This window comes from Cibotium barometz, chromosome 1, assembly GCF_041138505.1.
Source record: "Cibotium barometz isolate CiBa-2024 chromosome 1, ASM4113850v1, whole genome shotgun sequence".
Taxonomy (NCBI): Eukaryota; Viridiplantae; Streptophyta; class Polypodiopsida; order Cyatheales; family Cibotiaceae; genus Cibotium; species Cibotium barometz.
In genome coordinates this window covers 74,413,960-74,440,004 of record NC_141046.1, presented here as the reverse complement: position 1 = coordinate 74,440,004, position 26,045 = coordinate 74,413,960, and the positions used below count along the sequence as shown (strand labels likewise).

The 26,045-nt window shown below is 41.8% G+C and overlaps 1 protein-coding gene across 1 annotated transcript; it reads left to right on the top strand.

Moving 5' to 3' along the window:
* Window positions 1-6,503: 6,503 nt before the first annotated feature.
* On the top strand, window positions 6,504-7,596 carry LOC147642404 (germin-like protein 9-3). The gene has a single exon (XM_086779065.1). It carries the CDS (start codon window positions 6,550-6,552, stop codon window positions 7,198-7,200), a length of 651 nt encoding a protein of 216 aa, XP_086635191.1. The 5' UTR covers window positions 6,504-6,549; the 3' UTR covers window positions 7,201-7,596.
* The last annotated feature ends 18,449 nt before the right edge of the window (window positions 7,597-26,045 follow it).

Below are 26,045 nucleotides of genomic sequence, written 5' to 3'. Positions count from 1 at the left end.
TTTCACAAGGAGTTCTCAAAAGACAATGCAAAATTCCCTTTATTCACATTCAAAGTACTATCCAGGTTTTGTGGTGGACACGAAGTGCCTTTAAATGCTGAGAAGGTCGTGCTTGTCGAGAACTGCGGGTGTTTGGTCAGAGGTATGGTTGCCAAGCACTAAGATGCCCTTACTACCTGTCATATACAATGCATGCTATTGTAGCAGGAATAACAGACCCAGACACATTGCATCCATATGGAAAAAGATATCTAATAAGGACAAGAAAAAGCCAATCGGAACTATTGCCTCCAACGATGCAAATGCCAAAAATAGATCTCCTGGCAAATGAAGAGAAAGAAGAGGAAAAGGAAGACAAAGAAGGAAGACCAATGAAGAAGATCAAGCCCATCTCATCTAGACCACCTTCTCCCAACCCTGACTCTTGAGCAACACCATAACTGATGGCGCTCTCTGCAGTTAATTGATTCCAACCGCATTGTTGCTTTTCTTTATTAATCATTTGTATTGCACGTGTCAATGATAAGGACTTGAATGTGTCTTTTTGTTTTTCTTTGTGAATCAATTTCTTGTATTCCATTGATGTAACTCTAAAAGACTATTGGCTCGATTCTTGCCTCCACCATGTCTAGTGTGCTTAAAGTAACTTGTTCTTGCCATGTAATATGACTTCTCGATGGCTTGAGTTAACCATATTGACAATGAACCATATGTCTTTGCAAAATATGGTGTATAATTATATAGTATATGCTGCAATCAATGACAAAACAAAAAAAAAATCAGATGTATGTATTAGTTGGTCTCACGGTATTGAGATTGCATTAGTTTTTAAAATTCTTACCATGTAATGAGTTACATGTTGATCACTCCATCCTGCAATGAATGCCTTCCTCCAAGTCTCTAATATGTTTTCAAATAATTTTATCTCACTATGTGTCCAGCTCTTTTTCTCCATGAATGCAAAGATTTTGTCAAGTGAAATCCACACATTTGCCTTTCGATTTTGGATTGAACCTTCATTTTCAATGTCCTTGACTACATTATGTAGATATTTCCATCGATTAAACATCTTTTGCTTGTTTTTATCTCGACGGTCTTTATATAAATATTTTAGCTTTCACACCACCTATTGATGTTTTTTTTTGGTACTTTGCTGCCCCCTTGTCGTCCTCCTCAATTTTAACATGCCCCCATAGCACTTTTTCTATTGCTTTGATTGCTTTTAAAGATAATTTTTAGGCTTTAACGTCTATGAAAGCATATGTACAAATACACCAGCTTCTCTACAATTCTACATAGTGCATGCAATGTGCATATGTGCACTCTAGATAGAGGAATATCAAGCAATGCTTTGAAATCTTTATCTTTTAAATGCCATTCATCAGGAGCTTTGTTCCATAGTACACGATCTAAAGTCTTGGCACTTGACATGCAATATAGACATGGACTCTTTGCATTTGCACCTTTGCTTATGTTATACATGCATTTTAGAGTCTTCAAATCACCTGCCATGTGCCATTCCACTTTATAGTCACCGAGCCTAGGCATATGAAGGGCCTTTCCATTTCTTTGCTCACTAATCAGTGATGGAGTTGTAGTTTGATGAAACACCAATGTAAAATTTCAAAGTCTTCTTTATCCACGTGTGTCATTAGGAAGAAGCTCATGTTTAATACAAGTTTCGTGTTTAAATTATTTCAACGTAATACACAGTCATATTCAATGATAAAGTATCTACATTTGTTGCCGAGTTGGCATGCAGTTGCAAAACAAAGGGAGTGGTAGGAATGTTTGCAAGGTAGAACCACAAGCATATGTAACTCTTGGTTAAGAACAAGTAAACCACATGCAATAGATTTTCCCTTCACTTCCACCTTATCGATAATAGGGAGAGGTGTAGATGATGGGTGAGGGGAGATGAAACCATTGTACCCAGCATATGCTTGTCGTTTCGCATCTCTAACACCATTTCATATTCACCTTCCAACTCCTTAGCAAACTTAGCTTGGATCTGCATGTCAACCTATAAGAGTAAACACATGCACATAAGCCACTTACAAAAACAACACATTATAGCATGTTAAACCTCTCACCTCCAACCCTAAGAGATTTGCAAGCTCGTCTCATTAACGATCCCTAGAGAGAGAAATTTTATGGTTGACTTATGGTGGCTGGCTATTTGCACACATAAAGAAACTCTAGCTAGCGAGTCAAGGGCTGTGTTAGGAGGCCTAGCAGTAGTCAATGCCTCTTCTGCAATGCGTATCATCTCTTTTAGTTCTTAACAGTTGAGTACACTTTGTCGTTGTTGCTCTTTTGTGCAATCCTTGCCTCCTCAAACTTTTGTTTCAATGAATTTAAGCTACTCTCTACCAAGTGCAGGGTATTCTCCACATCAGCCAACCAATTTGTTTACCTTTGCCATATAGCCTAATGGGTTGAAGGAGGGATTACCAAGCACAAACTCCAAACCCTACCCATATGCATCTTTGCTCGACACTGGGGTTGCTACAGATTTACTACTTTGCATAGAGATTTTGAGTGGGAGGCCTCTTGTTCACCACCTTCTTTTTCTCCTTTTTCAAGGACTCACTGGGGTAATATGGCAGATTCATAAGTTGCCATCTTGTGTAGTGGCTATCAAAATAGCCCCCCTTCTACATTTTGTCGATATACTCTTCTGTAAATTTAGCACATGCAAACTTCATTGATTTTCCCTTCTTCCTAATGACCTCTAGAATAAACTCGAGCAAGTAGCCCCTACTTGCTGTAGTGGTTGGGATAGGTTGGGATGGTGAAGTTGCCTAACTTCATATTGTTATGGTCTACCACACCTCCAAGAGGGAACTCAATACATTCACCTAAAGGATGAGCTATCACAACTATCGTAGGGCACTTACCAATGCTTCGAACTTGAGTCCCTTGAGGCCTCCAAGCTCACTTGTTAAGCTCCAACCTCCAACCTCTAAGCTCCACCTCCACGCTGTCACCGTAGAGTCGCTCGCACCGTCGCATAAGGCAATCACTCTCCCACACAAGCATAAATCATACAAGCATAGAAGAGGAACAATGCTAGAATGCTCTCTTTCTCAATCTCTCTCAAAACACAAGGAAGAGCCTTCTTTAGCACAAAGAGGATTGTGTCTTTTCATTATGAGAAAATGCCTTATATATATTTGGCCCTTATTCACACTTGGGCACCCAAAACTTACTTAACTAGGCCTTGGGTGGTCAATATCTCATAATGTACAACTTTTATGGTGCCATTTCATGAAACTTATTACTGTCCTCAATTGGAGGATCATGTTTATTAATCCAAAATAGGATTAACATCGCCCCCCTTCCTAATGTAGGTTCTGTCCACGGAACCTGTTACCGAGGTCTAAAGACCTGGTCACCGAACTCACGTCGATAGAAATTTCTTCTTGACTGTAGCTTTCTAAGTGTGTGTCTGAACACTGAGTGGGATCGCCAAAATCCTGTGTTCACCATGTCTTCGAATGTTACATGCATGTAACCGGAAGACATCTTAGACGGTGGTAGTAGAGCATCATGCCCCTGTCGGATGGCCCTTGATTCATGTCGAACTTCAATTGTTCAGCTTCATAGTCATCATAGGGCTCCTTGGGTTGATCAATCAATACCACCAGCAATTTTAAAAATCTGATTCTAGCCACAATTGCTGGGTCTAGAATTATTTGCCATGCTTGTATCCATGTAACATTTGTTGTCTTTGCTTCCATATATATCTGCAAATGTCACTGGCATGAAGATTGGAAAGTTGTAGCAAACATGGGAGTCGTGCCTTTTGGCTTCCTGAGACTCCAGTGGCGTCCATCTTCTCTTAACTGGCATGTATAAAGGGTCAACCCGCTGTGTTGGTGGCACACACATATAGACCTGGATGTACTCCGAAATTGTCAGGTACTCCTTCCGCCAGTCTGGTTGTATGCTAAAATCTTCCAATTTGGGTTGCACCTCATCAGTGACAATGGTGGCATAGCCGCCTCTTGTGTGTACAGGGTGTGCCTTCCTCCACCTAATGGAAGTAGTAGAGTAGCTGATCATGAAGGTAACGATATTCCTTATTTTCAGCACGTCAGCTAACTGGGGTTTGCCAACTTTGTGTGCTTTGCCACATTTTCCCATAATGTGCCCTCTCTAGCCAAAGGAATTATTTCTTCTAAATCCGGGCGTGGAGCTCGTAGAGGGTATGGCACATTGTGCTGTTTTGTTGGTGTGATCTCGGAGTAGGCTTCTGGCATGATTTGTCGAGTTGGCTCAAATGGAATGAAGGCTGCATGAGGACTTTGAATATCAATTTTGGCTTTAAAAGAGGGTTGACAACGCGAATGAAACCCTTGTACTCTGCACCTGACAAAGATTCCAAAATGGTGTCATCAGTGAAGGCTTCAATATTATGTTGTGGAATAGGATTTCGTACCTCTTGAGAGTGCCGTTGTTGTGGAGATGGGTGAGGTGCGAGTATCTCCTTTGGGGGCAAGAGGGTTATTGGAAGATTCTATCTGTTGAGGAATGAAGGTTGAGAAAATGCAGTCAGCTTAAGATATGTTAGTAGGTGGCGTATTAGGATAGGGGTTAAGTAGCTTACTAGTGACGTTAGAATAGACAGGGTCAGTTGATTTTGAATATAAGGAAGAGGATTCTTCTTGACCCTGACCTGTGCTAGGGGGTGGATGGCTAGGCTTGTGAGACTTTATAAATTCTTGGAAGCCAGGGATTTCTTTGGAATTGATAGTGGGATATTTAATGTGGGTAGCATCAAAATTGTAATGCACATTTGTTAACATGGCTTCTAAGTGCTTGTAGATATTAGAGTATAGCTTTAGAATGCCAAAAGGATGATATAAAGTAGACTCACATAAGTTTAGATGTTGGTTTCTTGGGAGTATTTGTGCCTTTTTTTCCAAGCCAACCTTGTCCAGCTTCGCTTTGACTTCAGCCTCTTCCAGAATTTGGAGGCATTCTGGGCTGTGGTAATGTAGGGCTACCTTTCCATGGGCCGTGAGGGGGTCTTTGCTGATGATGGCCCCATGGAAGGCTTGGGCATAAGGGCCCGAAAAATTCAACTTCAGAACCCGCATTGGCTTCTTTTTCTGACTTACTAGGGATCCATAGGGATCCAGTGGTGCTGGCTTGAGTTGCAGTTGGGGTCTCGAGAGCTTCCGTCTCTGAGGCCGACATCTATACATGAATAACACATGAGTCTTCTAACTGGTGGGGTTTTTTTTTCTTTTTCTTTTTGTTAATGGGTAATCGGTTAGTTGAAATGAGGAGTGTGTTAGTGTAGGAGCAATCACAGGGTGTGTTAATAGACAGGAAGGCTGTGGCGTGAAGGTGTAGGGTTAGAGTGGTTTCGTAAACCTGCAGGCCGTGAAGTTAGGTTTCGTGAAACATTGAGGTGCCGTGAAATAGTGAGGTTCCATGAAACAGTAGGGTTACGTGAAACGAGGTTTTGTGAACCGGTGAGGTTCTGTGAAACAGTAGGGTTCCGTGAAACGAGGTTTCGTCAACCGGTGGGGTTCCGTGAATTGGCTAGGTTTCGTGAAACACTGAGGTTCCGTAAAATAGTGAGATTTCGTGAACCATTGAGGTTCCATGAACCGTTGAGGTTCCGTGAAACATTGAGGTTCTATGAAACAGTGAGGTTCCATGAACCGGTTAGGTTTCGTGAAACACTGAGGTTCCATGAAATAGTGAGGTTCCGTGATTAGAGAATGGAGAAGAAGAAGTAAAGCCCACCTAGATTTCAAAATGAACAAAGAAAGCATAGCCAAGCTTGCCCTATTGGATATAGGAGCAGGAAGACACAACTAGCACTACATTCTGAGTGGGCTTTCCCGTGTGACTCGATATATGGTTTAACCTAGATAAATACTACATCACCTTCTTCAAAGCCATACAAGACATGTGGTGATACATGGGATAGGTTGTTAAGCACCCTACACACATGGCTTTTTAGGCCTCCACATTCCTTTCATCCACAATGGTACATTGTGAAACATGTGGCTCATATAAAGAGTGAGTGCTCAGTAAAATATTTATTTTTATTTTATTTTGGGGGGCATGCATAAAGAAAAGCTTAATGTAAACCCTTATTTGGTAAACCCTTAGTGGAACATAAGAAAATAGAATTGATTGCATATGTTTGTGTAGTACGCAATAATGTGATCGTCATGCTCAAGAATGTTTGCAAGAAAGGGACCTTTGTGTCTTCTTTAATAATATGCCGTTTGAAATCGGTCAAGCTGCTGCCTGCATATGCAAGTTTTTGGTCTTCAGCTTGTCGTTTTTCATAAAGAATGTTTTTAGAAATGGATAATTACGCACACCCTCTGGCCGGCAAGCCGGTGAATATCAGCTCGACAAGTGGATGCACGTTGACACGCAAAGAAGCTCGGGATTGCCGAATGCGATCCAATTATAAGCTATATATATATAGAGAGAGAGAGAGAGAGAGAGTCACACAAGAGCTAAGCGAATTTCTCTCAGCATAGCATATACAGCAAAAACTACCTCAACGCCAGCATGGCCGCCGCTCGCTTTCTCTTCTTAAGTCATGTGGCTGCACTGGCCGCTGCTTCACTGCTGGTGGTGGGCAGCTTTGCGTCGGACCCGGAGCTCGTGACGGACTTCCTGGTGCCGGACGGCATGAACCTCTCCGACATCGACGCCAACTTCTTCACGTTCAAGGAGTTCCGGCACGGAGTGCAAGCACCCGGTGGAACCTTTGGGGTCAAGAAGGCCTTCGCCGCCCAGTTTCCGGCTCTGGCCGGCCTGGGGATCTCTTCGGTCATCTTAGAATATCGTCCCAAGACGGTGAACCCGCCGCACACGCACCCGCGCGGCACGGAGCTGCTGTACGTGACGCACGGCATCCTGCACGTGGGAGTGGTGGACACGTCGAACAAGCTGTACGTGCAGAAGCTGTACGCGGGCGACCTGTTCGTGTTCCCCAAGGGGCTGGTGCACTTCCAGATGAACTTCAACGGCCACAAGACGGCCAAGGCCATCGCCTTTCTCAGCAGCTCTAACCCGGGCCTCGTCTCCCTTCCCTCCACCCTCTTCGGCTCCGGCATCGACGCCTCCGTCCTCAAACAGGCCTTCAAGATCGACGACGACACCCTGGCCGCGCTCGAGCTCCCCTTCCTCGTCACGATCATGAAGGACGGGCACTAGATAGGGCTTCATTCATGCTCCATTCAAAATAATAACACATTCAACTTCTCTCTGCGGCCAATCACGTTGACGATGTTATGGACTTCTAATTAATCCTGATGTTTTTTTTTTTGGTGTGCGCGAGCGAAACTCAAAACATTATGACAAAAGATAAGAGTTTAATTGTTTGTTATCCCGGTCTTTGACTTGGTCGACAATGTCTTTCCTTAAGCTCCAAAAGCCAAAGGGCTTCACAGCGATCTCTTAGTATTTGCAGGCCATGGTGGCGTATTCATCCCATGTATGTTGATGCGCCCACAACTACCATATGAACAATTTATTGATTTGGGTATTCAATGTTTTTATAGCTTTTTTTCCTACAAAAATGGCTGCTTATTTAAGAGGTTATAAAGAGACAGGTTACAACATGTTGAGAACTCTAATGAGACCATGCACATGACATACAGTTTCGCAGGCCCTGATCTTGCCTTTGACTTTATTGAGAAGTTTCTCTAGCTGTGTAACCAGCTTTTCCCTCTTTTCGTGAGTGTAACTTTCAAAAAGCATAGAGTGCTTTGATGAGCAACACATCCTTGGAGATGACTGCCTCTCTCATCTTCCACAGTTCCTGAATTTGCTGTGTTATCTGGTCCACTTGCTTTCCTTTAGCTTTTTCCTACAGCCGATGAAGCTTGGTGTCCATGTCTTTCAACCGTCTTTGTATGCATCTTTCACCTACATGTATCAAGTTCTCTTTTGGCCTGAAACTGTTCGTAGGCATACTATTAAAAATGGAATCAAGTCTATTTAACCACAAGCACCATAATAGTTCAGTTCTCAAGATAGCCCATAGTTCCAAGGTGCAACCGATGCCTTCTCCAACTAACAAGTTTTTCCAGCCAAGGGTGTAACCATTCCGTATAGCTGAATGCACTTGGCCAATGACTCGAAACATTTCTTTGCAATAGGGCAGTGCATGAAAATGTGCAGGTCATCCTCCACCTCCTTGCATCTATGGCACTTCCCATCCCCTATGTTAAGTCTAAAGGCTTTAAGCTGGGTCCAAATAGTTCTGAACATGACCAACCAAGCTAGGCACGCTTTTTTTGGTTCCACATAATTATTCCATAGCTTATCAAACAGAAAATACCATTGTGATCTATCTAGAAGGATTCCCCATCTCTTGTTTAGAGTGCAATGGATAGGATCAGTCCTCTGTTTGGGGGGAATAGGGAGAAGTCTTTTTTTATTCTTCCATTGGAAAGCTTTGTGCGCTGGCATATCTTTAATCGAAAGTAGCCAGGTGTTCGATTGGTGCCATAATCTGATTCTTACCCCAGTAAGGTCTAATTCTACATATGAGACATTATATTCTCTGATTAGATCAGCTCTGGACATCCAAGAATTGAAAGCTTTGTGCGCTGGCATATCTTTAATCGAAAGCAGCCAGGTGTTCGATTGGTGCCATAATCTGATTCTTACCCCAATAAGGTCTAATTATGCATATGAGACATTATATTCTCTGATTAGATTAGCTCTGGACATCCAAGAATTGATGTCTCTGTCCCAAATATCCCACCAACAGTAGATTCCTTTCCTATGCATTCTCAAAGCTGCTTCAGCTTGGGCATTATCAATTGGGAGGAGGGGAATGCTTGGCCACCAGATAGAGTCTCTCCCATGTACACCCCATGTGTAACTAGGCTTCTCAGACAGGATAAGGTCAGTCTTGATAGCATTCCAAGCGGACCAAAGCGAGTGGACCAGTTGGCTGCCAACTAGTTTCACCAAGTATTTGCTAGCCATAATTGTGAGTGGGAGGAGCTTCTTCCACTTGGGGAATTGTTTGAGTTGGAATTGTTCAAGATTTCTAGTGATCAACCAAGCCCAGTCTTCAGAGGGGTAGAGAAAGCTTCTCAGCACCCACTTGGCAGCCATTCTATTAGCTAGATTAGACACGTCTTTGATTCTAATGCCCCCTTTACCTATTTCCAAGCAGCACCATTCCCACCCGACTTTAGGGATTTTTCTAATCCAGGGGTCCCCTCCCCATAGATAGTTCCTGTAGACATAGCCTTATGAACTGCAATAGATCAGAGTCTGGCAGTCTCCAGTAGCTAAGAAAGTAGATGATAGAAGGGATAATGAAGTGGTTGATTACCATCTTTCTATCCCCCAAGTTTAGATGCATTTTCTGCCATGTGGTAAGTTTCTCTTCCACCTTGTTTAGCACCCACATCCATCTCTGCTTAAGGGTGACCTTGAATCCCATGGGAATGTCCAATAATCTGAAAATTACTCCCTCTTCCAGGACTTTACAGCCAGCTTGAATCAGCCAGTCAGGAGGCTTCTCAATAATATGTTATTTTCCGATTGAACACTGAAATATCTTGTATCATCTTTTGTAATTGATGTGTCTAAGGCCATGTTCATTAGAGTGATAGTAACCCTCTCCATTTTTTTGCTCTTTAAAATCTCACACTCATCCAGTTTCAAAACAAATTTTAGAACTCCTTCACATTCTTCTTGACTAATCTTAAAGAATTGAACTCTGTACCTTTGCAAAGCTTCAAGATCAAAGAAAATATTGTTGTGCTAGTTAAAGACTACCTCTTTGTCTTTAGCAACAAATGTTGCTTCAATATGTACTGGTGAACCAAGCTTCTCAAACACCTCTGAGTTCACAGGGCGGTGTGTAGACTTTACTTGCATTGGTTTTGGAAGTAATGAACCTTTATGCTTCTTACTTTGACATTTCTTTAAGCTGAGTTGGCACTTCTTTACAGGGCCCAAAATTGAGTCCACATTTCTCCTAATGTGGCGTATTCTTCTCAGCCACCATCAATGCTCGTGCTATCTCTGCAATGTGCCTGTCTTTCCGCTTAGCGTCTCCATTTTGTTGCGGAGTGTATCTACATGTAAATTGTCTCTGAATGCCATTCTTTGGCAAGAATTCAAAGAACTCATTTGGTGAAGTATTCTCCCCCTCCATTTGACCTCAAGCTCACATGCTTTCTTGTCTATTTTTCAGCCATAACTTTGAATTTCTAAGAATGAGTGAACACTTCACTCTTCTTCTTCATGAAGTACACCCACACTTTCCTCGTGTGGTCATCAATGAATATTACGTAGTACCTGCATCCACCCATAGACATAGTCTTCGCGCAGGACCCCATACATCTGAATGCACAACATCTAGTACATTCCTGCTCACATTTTTGTCATATAGAAATACATGTTTTGTTTGCTTTCCAAATTGGCATGCTTCACAAACTTTCTGCATACCTTCAACTTTAAAATTAGGCAGCCTTGTCACAATTTGTTTAGTCTGCATAGACTTCATTCTTTGCACATTGACATGCCCAATTCTCTTATGCTAAATGTCTGTATTTGCAACAACTCTTGAATCATTTGCAAACATCGTAGCACTCACTTCAGGCATATTTACATTCAATGTAAACATTATGCCCACTCTGTTGCCTTTACAACCAACCTGCACTTATCTTTAAAGTCTTCTACATAATAGCCATCAGCGAACCTGCAAACTTTGCTCAATCATCTGGCCAACAGAAACCAGATTCTTTATAATGTTTGGAACATGAAGTACATCTGCAAGGTACTTCACCTTACCATCCTACATAGACAATGACACATCCCCAACATGGGCAATCGGATGAGTAATGTCATCCCCTGTTTTAACAAAACCTGGTCTTTCAAGACTCTTCATTTCCTTGAACCACTCACCATGACTTGTCATGTGGTTTGAAGCACCTAAATCAACATACCATACATCATCCTTACATGCTGCTACATCATTTCCAGGCACAGCATTAACCACATGTTGTATAACAAACAACCTCTCATTATCCTCATTATTTCTGCTAGAGGATGCATAATTGTTTTGCTGCACTTTTTCATTTCGCATGTCACTCTGTTTCTTTTAGAAATCTTCCTGCACATACCTAGGCTTACCACAATAAAAACAACCTCGTGTATCATTATGATGACTTTGCCAATTACCACGACCTCGTTGACTCCCCCTGCTTCTAAACTGGCCTCTTCCACCTGCATGTTGTTGTTGTTGTGTGAATCTTGGGACTGTTGCTGCTATGCTGACCATAATTTTGATTACCTGTTCGGCCACCACCTTGGCCACGTCCATGACCTCTACCTCGTCCTTTACCTGCACTTATGTAGAAGGCCTGCTGCTCTAAACTGTTTTTGTTTTGTGAAGACTGTTGATCTTCACCCAAGTTCTTCTCTTCAATGATCAGCATTGACACCAAATCTATGAAGTTGAAAATGTTCTTCCGAGTCTGAATAGACGTCTTGAACGCCTTGTATTGTGGCCCGAGACCATGCAGACACACTTCCACCTTATCTCATCACCTTATCTCATCAACAACAAAAACACCAATTAATGCAAGGGATTCCACAATGCCCTTGATCTTCAAAGCATAATAATTCATAGATATATTCTTCTTTTCCATAGTATGAAGCTCATTCTCCAACTTAATTTTTCATGCCTTGGTGTTGGTTTCATACAACTTCACTACGGTGTCCCATGTCTCCCTTAGGTGACTTGGCATTATGTATATGCCCAATCATAGTGTCATGTATGCTCATAGAAAGCCAATACATGACTTTCCTTACTCCTTGATATTGAAATACACAAGTGAATAGGGTGTGTGCGGGAATAAGCCCTTGGCAAGAGGCTGTAAAAGAGAATCTGTAAAGGTGAGAGAACCTGTGAAAAGGTGAGAAGAATCTCCTGGGAGAGAATAAAGGGTAGCATGAGAAGATTTAGGAAGTGTGGAGATATTCTGGGAGAGGTGGAGAGAATCAAGCAAAAGAGGTGGAGTGAATCAAGGAGAAATCAGTGGGATTAGATGCTTGGATGTAAACTCTATAAATTGAGGCATTGGCCTAATGAGAGTTTGTTGGTTTTTGATTATCCATGCCTACATTAAGCTATTAGTTAATTACTCACTAATTACATCTTAAATATCATCTAATCACTTTGTTAATGATGTTGATTCTAGCATTTGATCCACCATAGCTCATCACATTGCTGTAATTTTAACATGGTATCAGAGCCAAGCCTAGAATCCATCAAGTTTATGAGCCCATTATCTAGTTAATTAAGATTAGTAGAAAATTAATATTTTTCACCTCTTTTTCAACTAGTCTCTACACCCCCAGCCAGTGGAGGAACTCCCTCTCACTCTAGGCACAACATTAGCTCAAAACCTTTCAGCCCTAGCTAGCCATAATCATTGGGCTCTAGCCCATGCAAAAATATCATCAAACCGCTGGCGCATTGAGGAGGAAATCGTGTTTTTTCCAGCGTAGTTTTTTCTGAGAAAGTTACAGATCTTGTCTACTCCAAATCAAATTGATCTAATTCCTCTTAGCCCTGAGGGTTTTCAAGCATGCTCTACAAGCTGGTGAAGTCAGAATTTGATTTGATCAAGTCTACAGTGAGATCCAAGCTCTTAATCAAATCTGCAGGTGACTTTGGTAAAATAAGATTAAGCATTCAATGTTTGGTCAAATCTTGTGTTTCTTGGCTTAATCCTCTACTAGACTAATTGCTATTGATGGCCTTGAAAGGATTTGAGCTCATTTGAACTCTAAGGCCTCAGATCTGGGCTCCCCGCATACTCTATTTTTTGCACACAAAACTGAGGATTAATTTGCTAATCAATAATTAATCAGTGCTAATCACTATATTTTGGTACAATTGAGGGTTCAAATTAACCATTAGGTATCTAATACAGATCCCTATAACTTCAAATTGTAATTTGGAGTTGGTTTGATACTCCAGCCATTCCGTACAAATTGGTTACCCTTGATCATCATTTTGCATTTAACCCTTGGTTAATGCCTGAAAATCACACTCAAATTCAAGATTATTCACAGCCAGAGTTGCATTTGGGAATGTGCATAAGAATGAATGCTATATACATTATGTATTGGGCACATTACATCAGTGTAAAAATGGGATCAGACACTGCCCTTGTCCTCCAGAATAAGGCAAGAGGTAAGACCTCCCGCATAGATTTGGGTTTGCATTGCATAATGACACAAGATAAACATCAAAAACCCAAAAGAACTGTCAACAAAACATTTAAACATGTTGCTCACATGGAGCAAGAAGAACTGACGGACAAGCTCATGGCCCTAGCCATGAAAGAAGAAGAACATCTCTTTCCAAGAAGAGAATCCACACTAAGAAGAACATCTCTTTCCAAGAAGAGAATCCGCACCGAGAAGAAGATCTAGAGGAAGCATTGAAGGAAAACATGGACACGAGAAGAGAAGTTGCCACAAGACTGAAAGAAGAGGAAGACACAAACACATGAAGAGAAGCTGCTGCCCACGACAAGAAGACTGAAGACAAGAGAAGATGTGAGGCTCCAAAGAGTGAGGAGCCATGTGAAAATCTCCGAGAGAGAGAGAGAGAGAGAGAGAGAGAGAGACCCCACAACCCAATGTAACCTGCCCCAACAAAGTAAAACCACCTCTGAGCCACCGATAATATAGGCCACGTGGTAGATGTATGTGTGAGCACTTTAGTCAAGGTCGCGGGCAGGCACTTGTAGTAGCCTTGGACACATAGAGAGAGTGTGTGTCAAGGACTATTAGTTTAGGGACTTGAGGCACTGGTCGCGGACTATTAAGGAAGAGAGAAACTTGGTACAGGGTCCAGGTGTGCTAAGTTCACTTGAGGGGAGGTGTGCTAGACACTGGTCATGGACTATCAAGTAAGAGGGAAACTTGGTATAGGGTCCAGGTGTGCTAGGAGTATTCACTTGAGGGGAGGTGTTGAAATACACAAGTGAATAGGGTGTGTGCACAAGCCCTTGGCAAGAGGCTGTAAAAGAGAATCTATAAATGTGAGAGAACCTGTGAAAAGGTGAGAAGAATCTACTGGGAGAGAATAAAGGGTAGCATGAGAAGATTTAGGAAGTGTGGAGATATTTTGGGAGAGGTGGAGAGAATCAAGCAAAAGAGGTGGAGTGAATCAAGGAGAAATCAGTGGGATTAGATGCTTGGATGTAAACTCTATAAATTGAGGCATTGGCCTAATGAGAATTTGCTGGATTTTGATTATCCATGCCTACATTAAGCTATTAGTTAATTACTCACTAATTACATCTTAAATATTATCTAATCACTTTATTAATGATGTTGATTCTAGCATTTGATCCACCATAGCTCATCACATTGCTGTAATTTTAACACTTGATTCCAATCGTTGAACTCTTTTATATTTGCAGCAGTTAGATTAATCTCCAGTATCTTCGGTGCCTCCTCCCTTCAGTGTAGTCCCATTAACCTTTTTTCGTCCACAGGAAATTTGTCAATCTAAACCTCCAAGCATGGAAGTTGTTCTTATCAAGCTTCTTTGCAACAATTTGGTTTATTCCATGATTTGATATCTTTTCTACAAACACAAATTTACCAGCAATAACACTCTTGCTTGACTTGCACAAACTGCTGTATTATTTGTAGTAGCGGTACTATACTGCACCCAAATTGTCACAACCAATGACCTTACTTTGCATATATACACCCAATGGAAACTTTGAGACCTCTTTGCAGCACACACGGTGTCTGCACAACCAATCGCCCTTCCTGCAGTTCCAAAAATAGAGTTCTACAGAGAATCAAAACTTACCCACGTAGTGCTGGTGAACGCCTCTGCGAATTGAAAAACGGAGATCCTAACGCGTCCGAAATGCATTTTCGGCCCGAATAACTTTATCCAATTGACATTATAGTTTCCCTTTAGCTATCCTCCTGCAAAGAAAGTTTCTCAATCAAAGTTTGTTTGCGGGTGTCTCCCGAAGAGCTCCCAACAAGGGTGTAGTAGCCAACATAAAGGAGAAAGAGTAGATGAAGTTCTTACCCTCGTACCGCTTCCTGTGCTTTTCTTGCTTGTTTATCACTCAGCCCTTAACATGAACCAAGCTCTGATACCATGAAAAGATGTAGGGGAGAAGAGAGCTTGAGCTCTTGCAAGCACATACATACTCACACAAACCCTAAAAGAGAGCACACAAGGTGAGAGGCTAAAATTTTTTCTTCTTCTTCACACAATAAAAGGGGTGTCTACAAAGAAGATAAAGTGACTAACACACATAATAGAGTATATACAAGCGGTCCATAATGTGAACACGCTAAGAGGAGTGGGGAGATGTGGATTAGTCGGTGTAGTCTAGCTGTAGAATCTCTGACAAAGAGATGTCGGTGCTAGCTACCAAACCTGCCAGTGATATAAATGTCGAACAGTCATACATGCACCTCGTGAAGAGTGTCAGCTTATGTTGGCATCTCAACATGAATGTTAAACCATAAAGATTAGTGTTCTTAATCATTTACCTAGTTAACTATACAAGTCACAAAGCTGAATAGAAACAAGATAGAAAATTATCCATGAATTATTTTGAGAACATTTTACAAAGTCTAGGCACCATTTTATACATTGCAAAAAGTCTAGAGACCTCAAAAATTTTGCTCTCCCAAAAAGCAAAATCACTCATGTTAAGCCAATTACTAGTTCTTGATCTACACATTTTATTTTCAACAAACAAGATCAACAATATTTGCATTATTGCTCCCCTAAACTTATATTATCTTGAGATTCATATGTGCCTTGTCACATGCTACCAATAAAATTTTCATATTTTTCCTGTTGTTGACGGTGGCTTTATAGGTGTCCAAGCTCCATACAATTGTATCCAATTGTATCTATATGATAACATAGAGATGGATCACTTTTATTACATTGCCAATACTTATCCTAACACCCTTTATACCTGGTTGCATCATTACATCCTCCTATTACAAACAAGAGCCCAAACTGCACCTTGGCTTATTTATAAGTATTGGATTAGGACTCAAGTTTAACATCAAACAATGTAACACCCAATAATATTGGATAGATATCATCACTTGGTTTGACAAGAATAAAATCATCTTTGTGCATATTAACTGGTGGTTTACATTCCTGTTTAGGCTTATTGCATGCAGGGTCACAATACTTCAAGGTCCTTCAAACCAAGAATTTGCACATTTGCATGCCCGATTCTCTTATGCCAAATGTTTGTATTTGCAACAACTCTTGAACCATTTACAAACATTGCAGCACTCACTTCATGTATATTTACATTTAATGTAAACATTATGTCCACTCTATTGCCTTTTGCAACCAACTTGCACTTATCTTTAAAGTCTTCTACATAACAGCCATCAAGGTTAAACCAGACATGCAAACCCTTCTCAATCATCTCGCCAACAGAAACCAGATTCTTTGTAATATTTGAAACATGAAGTACATCTGCAAGGTACTTTACCTTATCATCCTGCATAGACAATGGCACATCTCCAACATGGGCAATCGGATGAGCAGTGTCATCCCCTGTTTCAACAAAACCTGATCTTTCAAGACTCTTCATTTCCTTGAACCACTCACCATGACTTGTTATATGGTTTGAAGCACCTGAATCAACATACCATACATCATCCTTACATGCTGCTACATCATTTTCAGACACATCATTAACTACATGTTGCATAACAAACAACCTCTCATTATCCTCATTATTTTTGCTAGAGGATACATAGTTGTCTTGCTGCACTTTTCCATTTCGCATGTCACTCTGCTTATAGAAATCTGCCTACACATGTCCAGGCTTATCACAGTAAAAACACCCTCGTGTATCATTATGCTGCCTTTGCTAATTACCACGACCTCTTTGACTCCCCCTGCCTCTAAATTGGCCTCTTGTGTTGTTATTGTGAATCTTGGGACTGTTGCTGCCACTGACCATAATTCTAATTACCTATTCAGCCACCACCTTGGCCACGTCTGACCTCTACCTCGTCCCCCTGTTGCTCTAAATTGTTTTTGTTTTGTGAAGACTATTGATCTTTACCCAAGTTCTTCTCTTCAATGATCAGCATTGACACTAAATTTGTGAAGTTGGGAATTGTTATCCCGAGTCTGAATAGACCTCTTGAACGCCTTGTATTATGGCCTGAGACCACGTAGACACACTTCCACCTTATCATCATTCATTAACAGAAACACCAATTGATTCAAGGGATTCCGAAATGCCCTTGATCTTCAAAGCATAATCATTCACAGACATATTTTTCTTCTCCACAGTATGAAGCTCATTCTGTAACTAAATCTTTCGTGCCTTGGTGTTAGTTTCATGCAACTTCACCAAGGTGTCTCATGCCTCCTTAGGTGACTTGGCATCCTGTATATGCCCAATCATAATGTCATGTATGCTAATAGAAAGCTAATACATGACTTTATTTGCTCCTTGATTCCAATCCAAAGGAAGGTAGGTTATTCGAATTGGATACACGTATTCCAAAGTTGAAATCGACTATATTTTCTAAAAACCGTAATGTGGTCCAAGATACTGAGATGTGGCAGAAATGTATTGGGCATGTGAACATACAGAAGTTGAAGAATGTGTAATCAAGAGGCATAGTTGGTGTGCTGCTCAAATATGATGGGAGTATACATGTATGTGATGCTTTTTGCCAGTTTGGAAAGCAAGCAAGGTTGCCATTCCCTAGAGAAGGCAACATGAGCAGCAGGTCACTTGAGATTGTTCACAGTGATGTATGGGGACCTACACAAAGCCCATCCATTAGTGGCAGCAGGTACTATGTACCCTTCATTGATAAATTATCAAGATGACTTGGATCTATTTTCTCAAAGAGAAGAGCGAAGTGTTAGCAAAGTTCATGGATTTCAAAGCATTTGCAAAAAAAGCAATATGGTTGTTGGATCAAATGCTTGCGGATAGATGGAGGTGGTGAATACACCTCACATGCGTTTGAAGACTTCTTGAGAAGAATGGCATTAGAAGGCAACTTTCATGATGCAAGTACACACCTCAGCAAAATGGTGTTACTGAGAGGAAAAATAGGGACATTGGTGATGTGGCTAAGGTAATGCTAAATGACAATAGCATGCCAAACTTTTATTGGGCAGATGCATGCGCCACATTGGTGTATTTGCTTAACAAGACACCAACAACTGCCATACATGAAAGTACGTTGTTAGAGATGCATCTTACTGGATATAGGCCAGACATTGGGCATCTAAAAGTGTTTGGTAGCATTGATTACGTGCATGTGCCAGATGAAAAGAGAAAGAAAATTTATCCAAAGGCAGAAAAGTGCATCTTTGTTGGGTATGCACAGGATCGCAAAGCATACAAATGTTATAATCCAAATACTAGGCAAGTGCTCATTTCACAAGATGTGGTGTTTGATGAGCTTGCTAGTTGGTACAAAGCAAAAGATGAGAATGCTAGTGGTTCCAATGATAATGATGTGCATGTGGACTTGCCACAAGCAAGTTCTACTTCTATGTATGGGCCACAAGAGTCAAGTGGTAGCAGTGTATGTCCATGGTCATGGCGTTTGAGGCATGATAGTGGAAGATTCATCTAGTTTAGGAGTTTGGATGAGGAACCAGGTGCGAAGCAAGAGAGATATGTACCTCCACATGCTAGAGTGACATGTGTACAGAGTGATCCCCTCCACAGGCTTTACGGAGATCACAAAGAGTTAGGTATCCAGTTGGCAGGTTGACATATCGTGGTTTTTCTATGCACTATACATATATGACATCTTTGGTAAAGCATGTGGAACATACATGCTATGTAGAAACTATTGGAAAGCATGTATGGAAAAAGGCAATGGATGAAGAGATGGATGCATTGGTTCATAATGATACTTGGGATTTAGTTGCCTTACCACAAGGCAAGAATGTCATTAGCTGTAAATGGGTTTATAAGGTGAAATGCAAGTCAAATGGCTCGATTGAGTATCATAAAGCATGGCTGGTTGCTAAGGGTTATGCATAGACCCAAGGCTTAGATTATGATGAGACATTCAGTCCAATGGCAAAGATGGGAACTGTGAGATCAGTTATTGCCATGGTTGCAGAAAATGGTTGGGAAATGCATCAAATGGATGTCAAGAATGCATTTCTAAATGGTGATTTGCAAGAGGAAGTTTTTATGGAGCAACCAAAAGGTTATATACACCCAAGGTATCCCACTCATGTATACAAGTTGAAGAAAGCACTTTATGGACTGAAACAAGCATTTACTGCCACATTAATCACTATTAATATTTAATAGGGTTTGCTAGAATCCTTCTCGAATCTTTTTATACTTGTTAGCCTTCCTTGGGGTCCTCCTCCTTGTCATCATCTTTATCCCTGGGTACGCTAAGTGTGATAGAAGAGATACAATGCACCCAAGGTATCCTACTCATGTATGCAGGTTGAAGAAAGCACTTTATCGGCTGAAACAAGCATTTACTCCCACATTAATCACTATTAATATTTAATAGGGTTTGCTAGAATCCTTCTCGAATCCTTTTATACTTGTTAGCTTCCTTGGGGTCCTCCTACTTGTCATCATCTTTATCCCTAGGTACTCTAAGTGTGTGATAGAAGAGATACAATGCTTTCTTCATATCTTTGAGTCCCTTATCAACATCACGATCACTATAACTGTACTTCAACCTAGATAAGGTATTGATGTTCGAGAGAAGGTTCTCAGGAACAGAATTCTGAGAGAATTATTAGTCAAATGGAAGTTCTATCCTTAGTGAATGTGATTGACGCTGACCTCCTAGTTTGTTGGTTTCTTTTGGTATACCTTCCAGTGGAAGAGTGCAAGATCTGAATACATCTTTGTTGGCTTCTTTTGGTATACCTTCCAGTGGAAGAGTGCAAGATCTGAATGCATCTTTGGGTGGATACTATTGCACTTAATGTGGTGCTTCAAGGGATCCCTAGGATGGTTGAACAAAGATAGCTACTCCTCCTCCACCACATTAGAGACCTTAACCACCTTTGGGTCTGTGCCTTCAATAGCAAGCCCCCTCTCTCTGCATTGAATTTCTTGGTTGTCATGCAAAACACTTCTTGGTGTGGATAATTCACCTCAAGGGCCCTCCACTGCGCTGCACATGAAGACAAAACAAGGTAGCCCAAAAGTTTCACATATTTACTTTTTTTCTACATCAAATTTATGATTGAGAGGGGGGCCTTCATGCATCTTCACAATGAGAACCTCTACCTCAGTGAGGTAGGAATAAGGCCTCTATTGAGTGGGAGTTTTTGGAAAAATTCATGCATGTCCACCTTTAGCACTTGTAAAAGGAAAACCACCACTACTCCCCCTCTAAAGACTCCCAAGCAAAGGAGACACCCCCTCCAAGGCCTACAACCTCTTCACTTAGCCATGCAGATAGCCTCTTAGAACATTTGAAGGCTGGGTGGCATCTTTATAATAGGATTATTAGGTAGCCCTAGTTGGAGAGGACCTAGATATCCTCCTTATTACGTAGCCCTAGTTGGAGAGAACCTAGATATCCTCATTATATACAAACACCATGTGGGAGTCACTTGGCAGTAGGGAGGACTAGATATTACAAGAAGATTCTCCTCAACAGTAATAATCCATAGTCATATTCTTTGGTCCCTAGCCTATGGACCCATGGGTAACTAAGGTGGATCTGCCATCTTTTTCCAGCGTGTTAGGCTTACTTACCATTGTCCCAAGTAGGGCACATGGGTGCTTCTTTCCTTTTGGGAGGACTGCATTAGTCTTCTTAACATTTACTCCCCTAATGGGGCAAGATGTTACACTAACTTCTAGATTCAAGCACATTAGGGACTTGCACTCTCACATGCAGTGTGCTAGGGGGGAGGGGGTGTGACTTCAGCATGATTGAGGCCCTAGAGGAGACCGCCATAGTGGCGGCACCAAGTCCGCTATGAGATTGACTTAGAAAGAGCAACATAGGAGGAGTTACTTTTGGCTTTACATAAAGAGAATGTATGGAACCTTTTAGAGTTTATCTATTCCACTAGTAGTTTTATCTTCTCTAGATCTAATCAATACTTGTAGGCATCAAACCGCACCCCCATTATTTCTTTTATGTGGATGAATGGGTGTGTAACTAAAGAGGAAAGGTGGACATTGTTATGGGCAAGACTCTCATAGACTATGCCCTAGTTCTGCTTCACCTTGGTTTAACCCATGTCAGCATGACCCCTAAAGTGTTAGCAAGATCCCCAATTTCTTGTTCATGACATCTAGGTTTGTACCTACATTGAGGAGATCTCGAAAACCTCATAGGTAGGTGCTTCTTTCCTTACAGGAGGACCGTGTTAACTTTCCTTACAAGAGGACTGTGTTAGCTTTCTCGACATTTATGCCTCCCAAGCAAGGCACATGGCTGTTTCTTTCCTTTTAGGAGGATCTGAACATTTCATGCCTATGAGGGGGTGTGATATTACACTAACTTCTAAATTCAAGTACATTAGGGCCTATCGCTCTCATGTGCAGTGCACCGGCCAGGGGGGAGGGGGTGGGGGTGTGACTTTAACATGATAGAGGTTCTAGAGGATATCTCCATATCTCCATAGTGGTGGCACCAAGGACACAATGAGATTAACTTAGAGTAGCATAGGTCCTAGAGGAGTTACTTCAAGCTTTGAATAAATAAAATGCATGGAACCTTCTGGAGTTTATTTATTCCATTACTAGCTTTAGCTTCTCTTGACATGATCGGCACTTGTAGGCACCACCAAACCTCACCTTGATCGACTACATTAATGTGGATGAGTGGGTGTGCAACAAAAGAGGCAAGGTGTGCATTCTTTATGAGCAAAACTCTCATAGACTATGCCCTAGTTCTATTTCACCTTGGTAACCCATGGCAACACAACCATAATTTTTAGCAAGGATCCCCAATTATCTTGCCTGCATATAGGGTAAAATGACATTAAGTAGAGATCTCAAATACCTCCTGGGTAGGCCTCTCTAGGCCATGGTTGTGATGAGTAGCCTACGTGAGAAAATCTAAACTACATATAAACAGCATTGTTTCCCATCATTCATTTATCTCATAATCATCAGCCTACACCAACATCAATGCTCACTGTGAGGAAGGTTTTAGTGGGAGAGTGGAGGCAAGGAATAGTATAACCTAACACCAACACCAATGCCCACTGTGAAATTGCCTCATAGTTATTTTTCTCCAAGTGATGGATTGTTTTGGCAACTGAACCGTGACTATTAAGTGGTGTAACTAGGAATTGGCATTTGGAACTAATGAATGCTTTAGCAACTGTAATCAACAAGTCATAATTTCAAAGGATAAAGAAAGTTGGTTAGAGATAGGAGGAGGATAGTAGTTACCTTGCAGTTATAACTAGAAAAAATCAAACAATGAAAAAAGATAGAAGAAACATTCATAGGGCAAGAAACCTAGCGGAGCGCCCTCTCTCTCAACCGTTGCACGTGCTGTGTGGTGGCGATAGAGTGCTGCGCCTGAGTGTTACGACACCATCTCTCTCTCCTCTGTGATTGCTGCCCTACCCAGAGGCTTGAAGCCCTCTGTGTACTTCTTTGCTTTCCACAGCACCCCCCCTCAGGTGCATGGGCACCGAGTGGAGGGGAACCCCTACTCTACTCAGAGAATAGGGAACCTGCTCTAGGAATAAGTCATCTCAGCTTGCTAAGAACACACAAGCTGCATTTTAGCAGTTCCTACAATGGCCCCTGGCCATGGATGGCAATAGAGAAGCCATGCTGAAGTATGAGCAGTGTTAGAAGACTTCAAGGACACCAAAAAATAGCTGGAAGATTCCAAAGCCCGAGTGGAAGAGCTAAATCTGATATTGCTGCAGAAACAAGTCAAAGAAGAGGCTCAAATCAACAAGCAAGCTCCAGCTAAGGTAATGGACACATCAGGTAAACCCTCTTCCATTAATCCTGTGGTTTGTCTTCCACCAGAGCTGGTTCATTCATTGGAAATTGATTACACAGCCCATTGTTTAGTTGGGTTAATGTTTGGGCCAAGACCACCAGCAGATTTCCCTAGGGGGTGGGTCAAAGACAACTGGGTTTCCATAGGTATTGATTACATAGCCCGTTGTTTAGTTGGGTTAATGTTCGGGCCAAGACCACCAGTAGATTTCCCTAGGGGGTGGGACAAAGACAACTGGATTTCCATAGGTATTGAGGTAGAGATCATCCAAGCCCTCCCAAATGTGTACTACCTCTTTCTATTCAAGGACCTGGCTCTTAAGTTCCTAGGTTGTTCAGGGCAATGGATGTACAGGAACATCCCATTCTGTTTCTTCAGTTGGTCCAAGAACATTAACCCTCAAGGTCCAAACCCTCAGCCTGCCCAGTGTGGGTTGAGCTTCCTAACATGCCCTTTTACTTGTACCCGTGGCTCAAAAAATTTGTCTCCCCTATAGAGAAAGTGCTAGGCATGAGACCCAAGAATGACTACAACCCAGCTTGGCATCCTCAGGTTCTTGTGGAAGTGGATCTAGATAGGCCCCTTATTGATGAGATTGAAATCAATTGCGGTGAGTATAACATCTAGCAAAGCATTCTATACAAACACCTACCCAATGCATGCTTCCACTGTGGAAAGCAAGGGCATGTTATCAGAGAGTGTCCTTCAAAATACCCCAATTTGAGTACCACTAGTGCCCCTCAACCAAGCTCAGCCTACTGGAGTGAATAAGAATATGACTATGCCTTCTCCCCTTGTTCCCTCTACCTCAAAAGAAAAGGGAAAAGTTTACAGTACCCAATAGGAAGAAGACCTTTAGACAAAATAGGGCGGGAAACCAGAGGGCATTTGCCAACTCCTTCGCCTTATTAGATAGCATCTCGGACCCTGATGATTCGATTGACTCCCAAGAGATCAGTCAATCCATGCCATTGGATAGATCTAGAATTCTGGCCGAAACTAATCAAATGGACCATGACCAAGTACTCCTGCCCCATGCAATGACGGCTAGCTTACAAGATAGGGTTGAGCAGTCTCTGTCTGATATAGAAAATGGCTTGCCCAAAGAAATGGAGATAGTCAAGGAATTGAAAAGAATGCATGCTCAGGTTGGATCCACCACACCTCAAGCTGCATCCAAAGTGGGACCTAAAAGGCCAACTCCCAAAAAAAGGGCAAATGAGATGCACCACTTTGAATGTCAACGGGTTGACTGACCTTTCAAAAGTCCAACTAATGAAACAATGGCTAACGAAACAAGGAAGATTTGACTTTATAGCTCTAACTGAAGTCAAAGTTAGCGGGGATGAGCTAGAAAAAACTGAAGTCAAAGTTAGCGGGGATGAGCTAGAAAAAAGGTTGCTCAATATCTCTAAAGAGCACATCTGGATCTACACAGCTCACTGTAAGGGGTCTGGAGGAGTGGTTGTGGGTATGCATGTGGACCATCAGAATGAATTGAAAGACGTGAGGATTGATACGTTTGATCAATGGGCTGCATTTGAAATGACAACCTTCTCCTTCATTGGGATTTATGCTGGAGGTCCTCAGGCGATTAGAATCAGAACAACCTGGGGTACCCTGAGAAGCGTCCCCCTAATCCTATCATTCTAATGGGAGACTTCAATATGGTGGAATCCAAAAATGACAGATTAAGAGGGCTGGGACAAGTAATTAAAGGGGCAGAGCTCCTAGCCTGGCAGTGCACTGTTGATCACTTTGAGCTATGAGACATAGGGAATATGGGAGACTTCACGTGGCAGAACTATGCCCATGGGGAATTGACCAGGAAAGCAAGATTGGACAGAGGATACATTAGCAAAACCCTCGGTAACTCCTACATCAGATGTGAATGTAGAACTGACATCTCTACTTGCCTCTCAGATCATTACCCCGTTATATTAGTGTTGGACAACCATGACAAAAAGGTCTCTAATCAATGGTTCCACACAGATCCTGCCCTGTTCAAAATGCCTATTGTTCAGGAGGAAGTCAAAAGAATCTAGACTGAATTCTTTAGTTGTGGCATTACCCCGGCAAGGGCTTGGAGTCTGGCCATCAAATCTACCCAAGCTCTTTTGATTTGCATTAGGAAAGAGGTAACCAGAATCAGGAAAAACAGAAGTGATGTGCTATATCTGAAACTAAAAGAAACTAGAAGTGGCAGAGCCAATACGGAAGATGCGGCTATTCAAGAAGCTGTTCTTGGTATTAGGGCTGAAATTAGGAGAGAGAAGAGGAGGTAACCCAGAAGCAGGCCCTTCTCTTCTTTAGAGATTGGTGGGCTAGGAAAGCTGACCTTCCCACTCCCGAGCTGTTCAAAATGCTAAAAGTCAAACAATGTAAGGATGCAATCCCTACATTGTATGATCCTAACTATCTGGATAACGCCTCTGAGGAAGGGAATAGATCAAGAGTCTTCAAGTACTTTAATAACATATTTAGTAAAGGGGGAGGGGTGACCAATGACCAACTCAAATGCATTGCGCTCATAGGGCAGGGCAGGAAGCCAACCATACCTGACACACTTGCTAAAGAGCTAGAAAATAATATCTCCAAAGAAGAGATTGGCAAGGCCGCCATAGACTGCCTAAAGGTGAGGAAAAGCCCAGGGATAGATGGCATGCCCGCTAAATTCTACAAGACGTTCAAGGATCTCTTGCTATCTCCCTTACTAGCGGTGTGGCAGGAGGCTGTCTTTTGGGGCGGTGCCTCGCTCGATCAATGAAGGGTGGATAAAATCCATAAGAAAGGGGAGAAGAATGACTTGAGCAATTAGAGACCGATTACCATGTTAAATTGTGCCTACAAAATATTTTCCAAGGCCCTAGCACTGAGACTGTCTAGTCATCTAAAGAATTGGATTAGACAGGAGAGTAGAAGGGCTTCATCAAAGGAAGGTACATTCTGGATGCCATTATCACATTGTGGGAGGGTATGGAGTATGCCGAAGAATCTGAACAGGACTACATCTTCTTCAAAATTGACTTTGATAA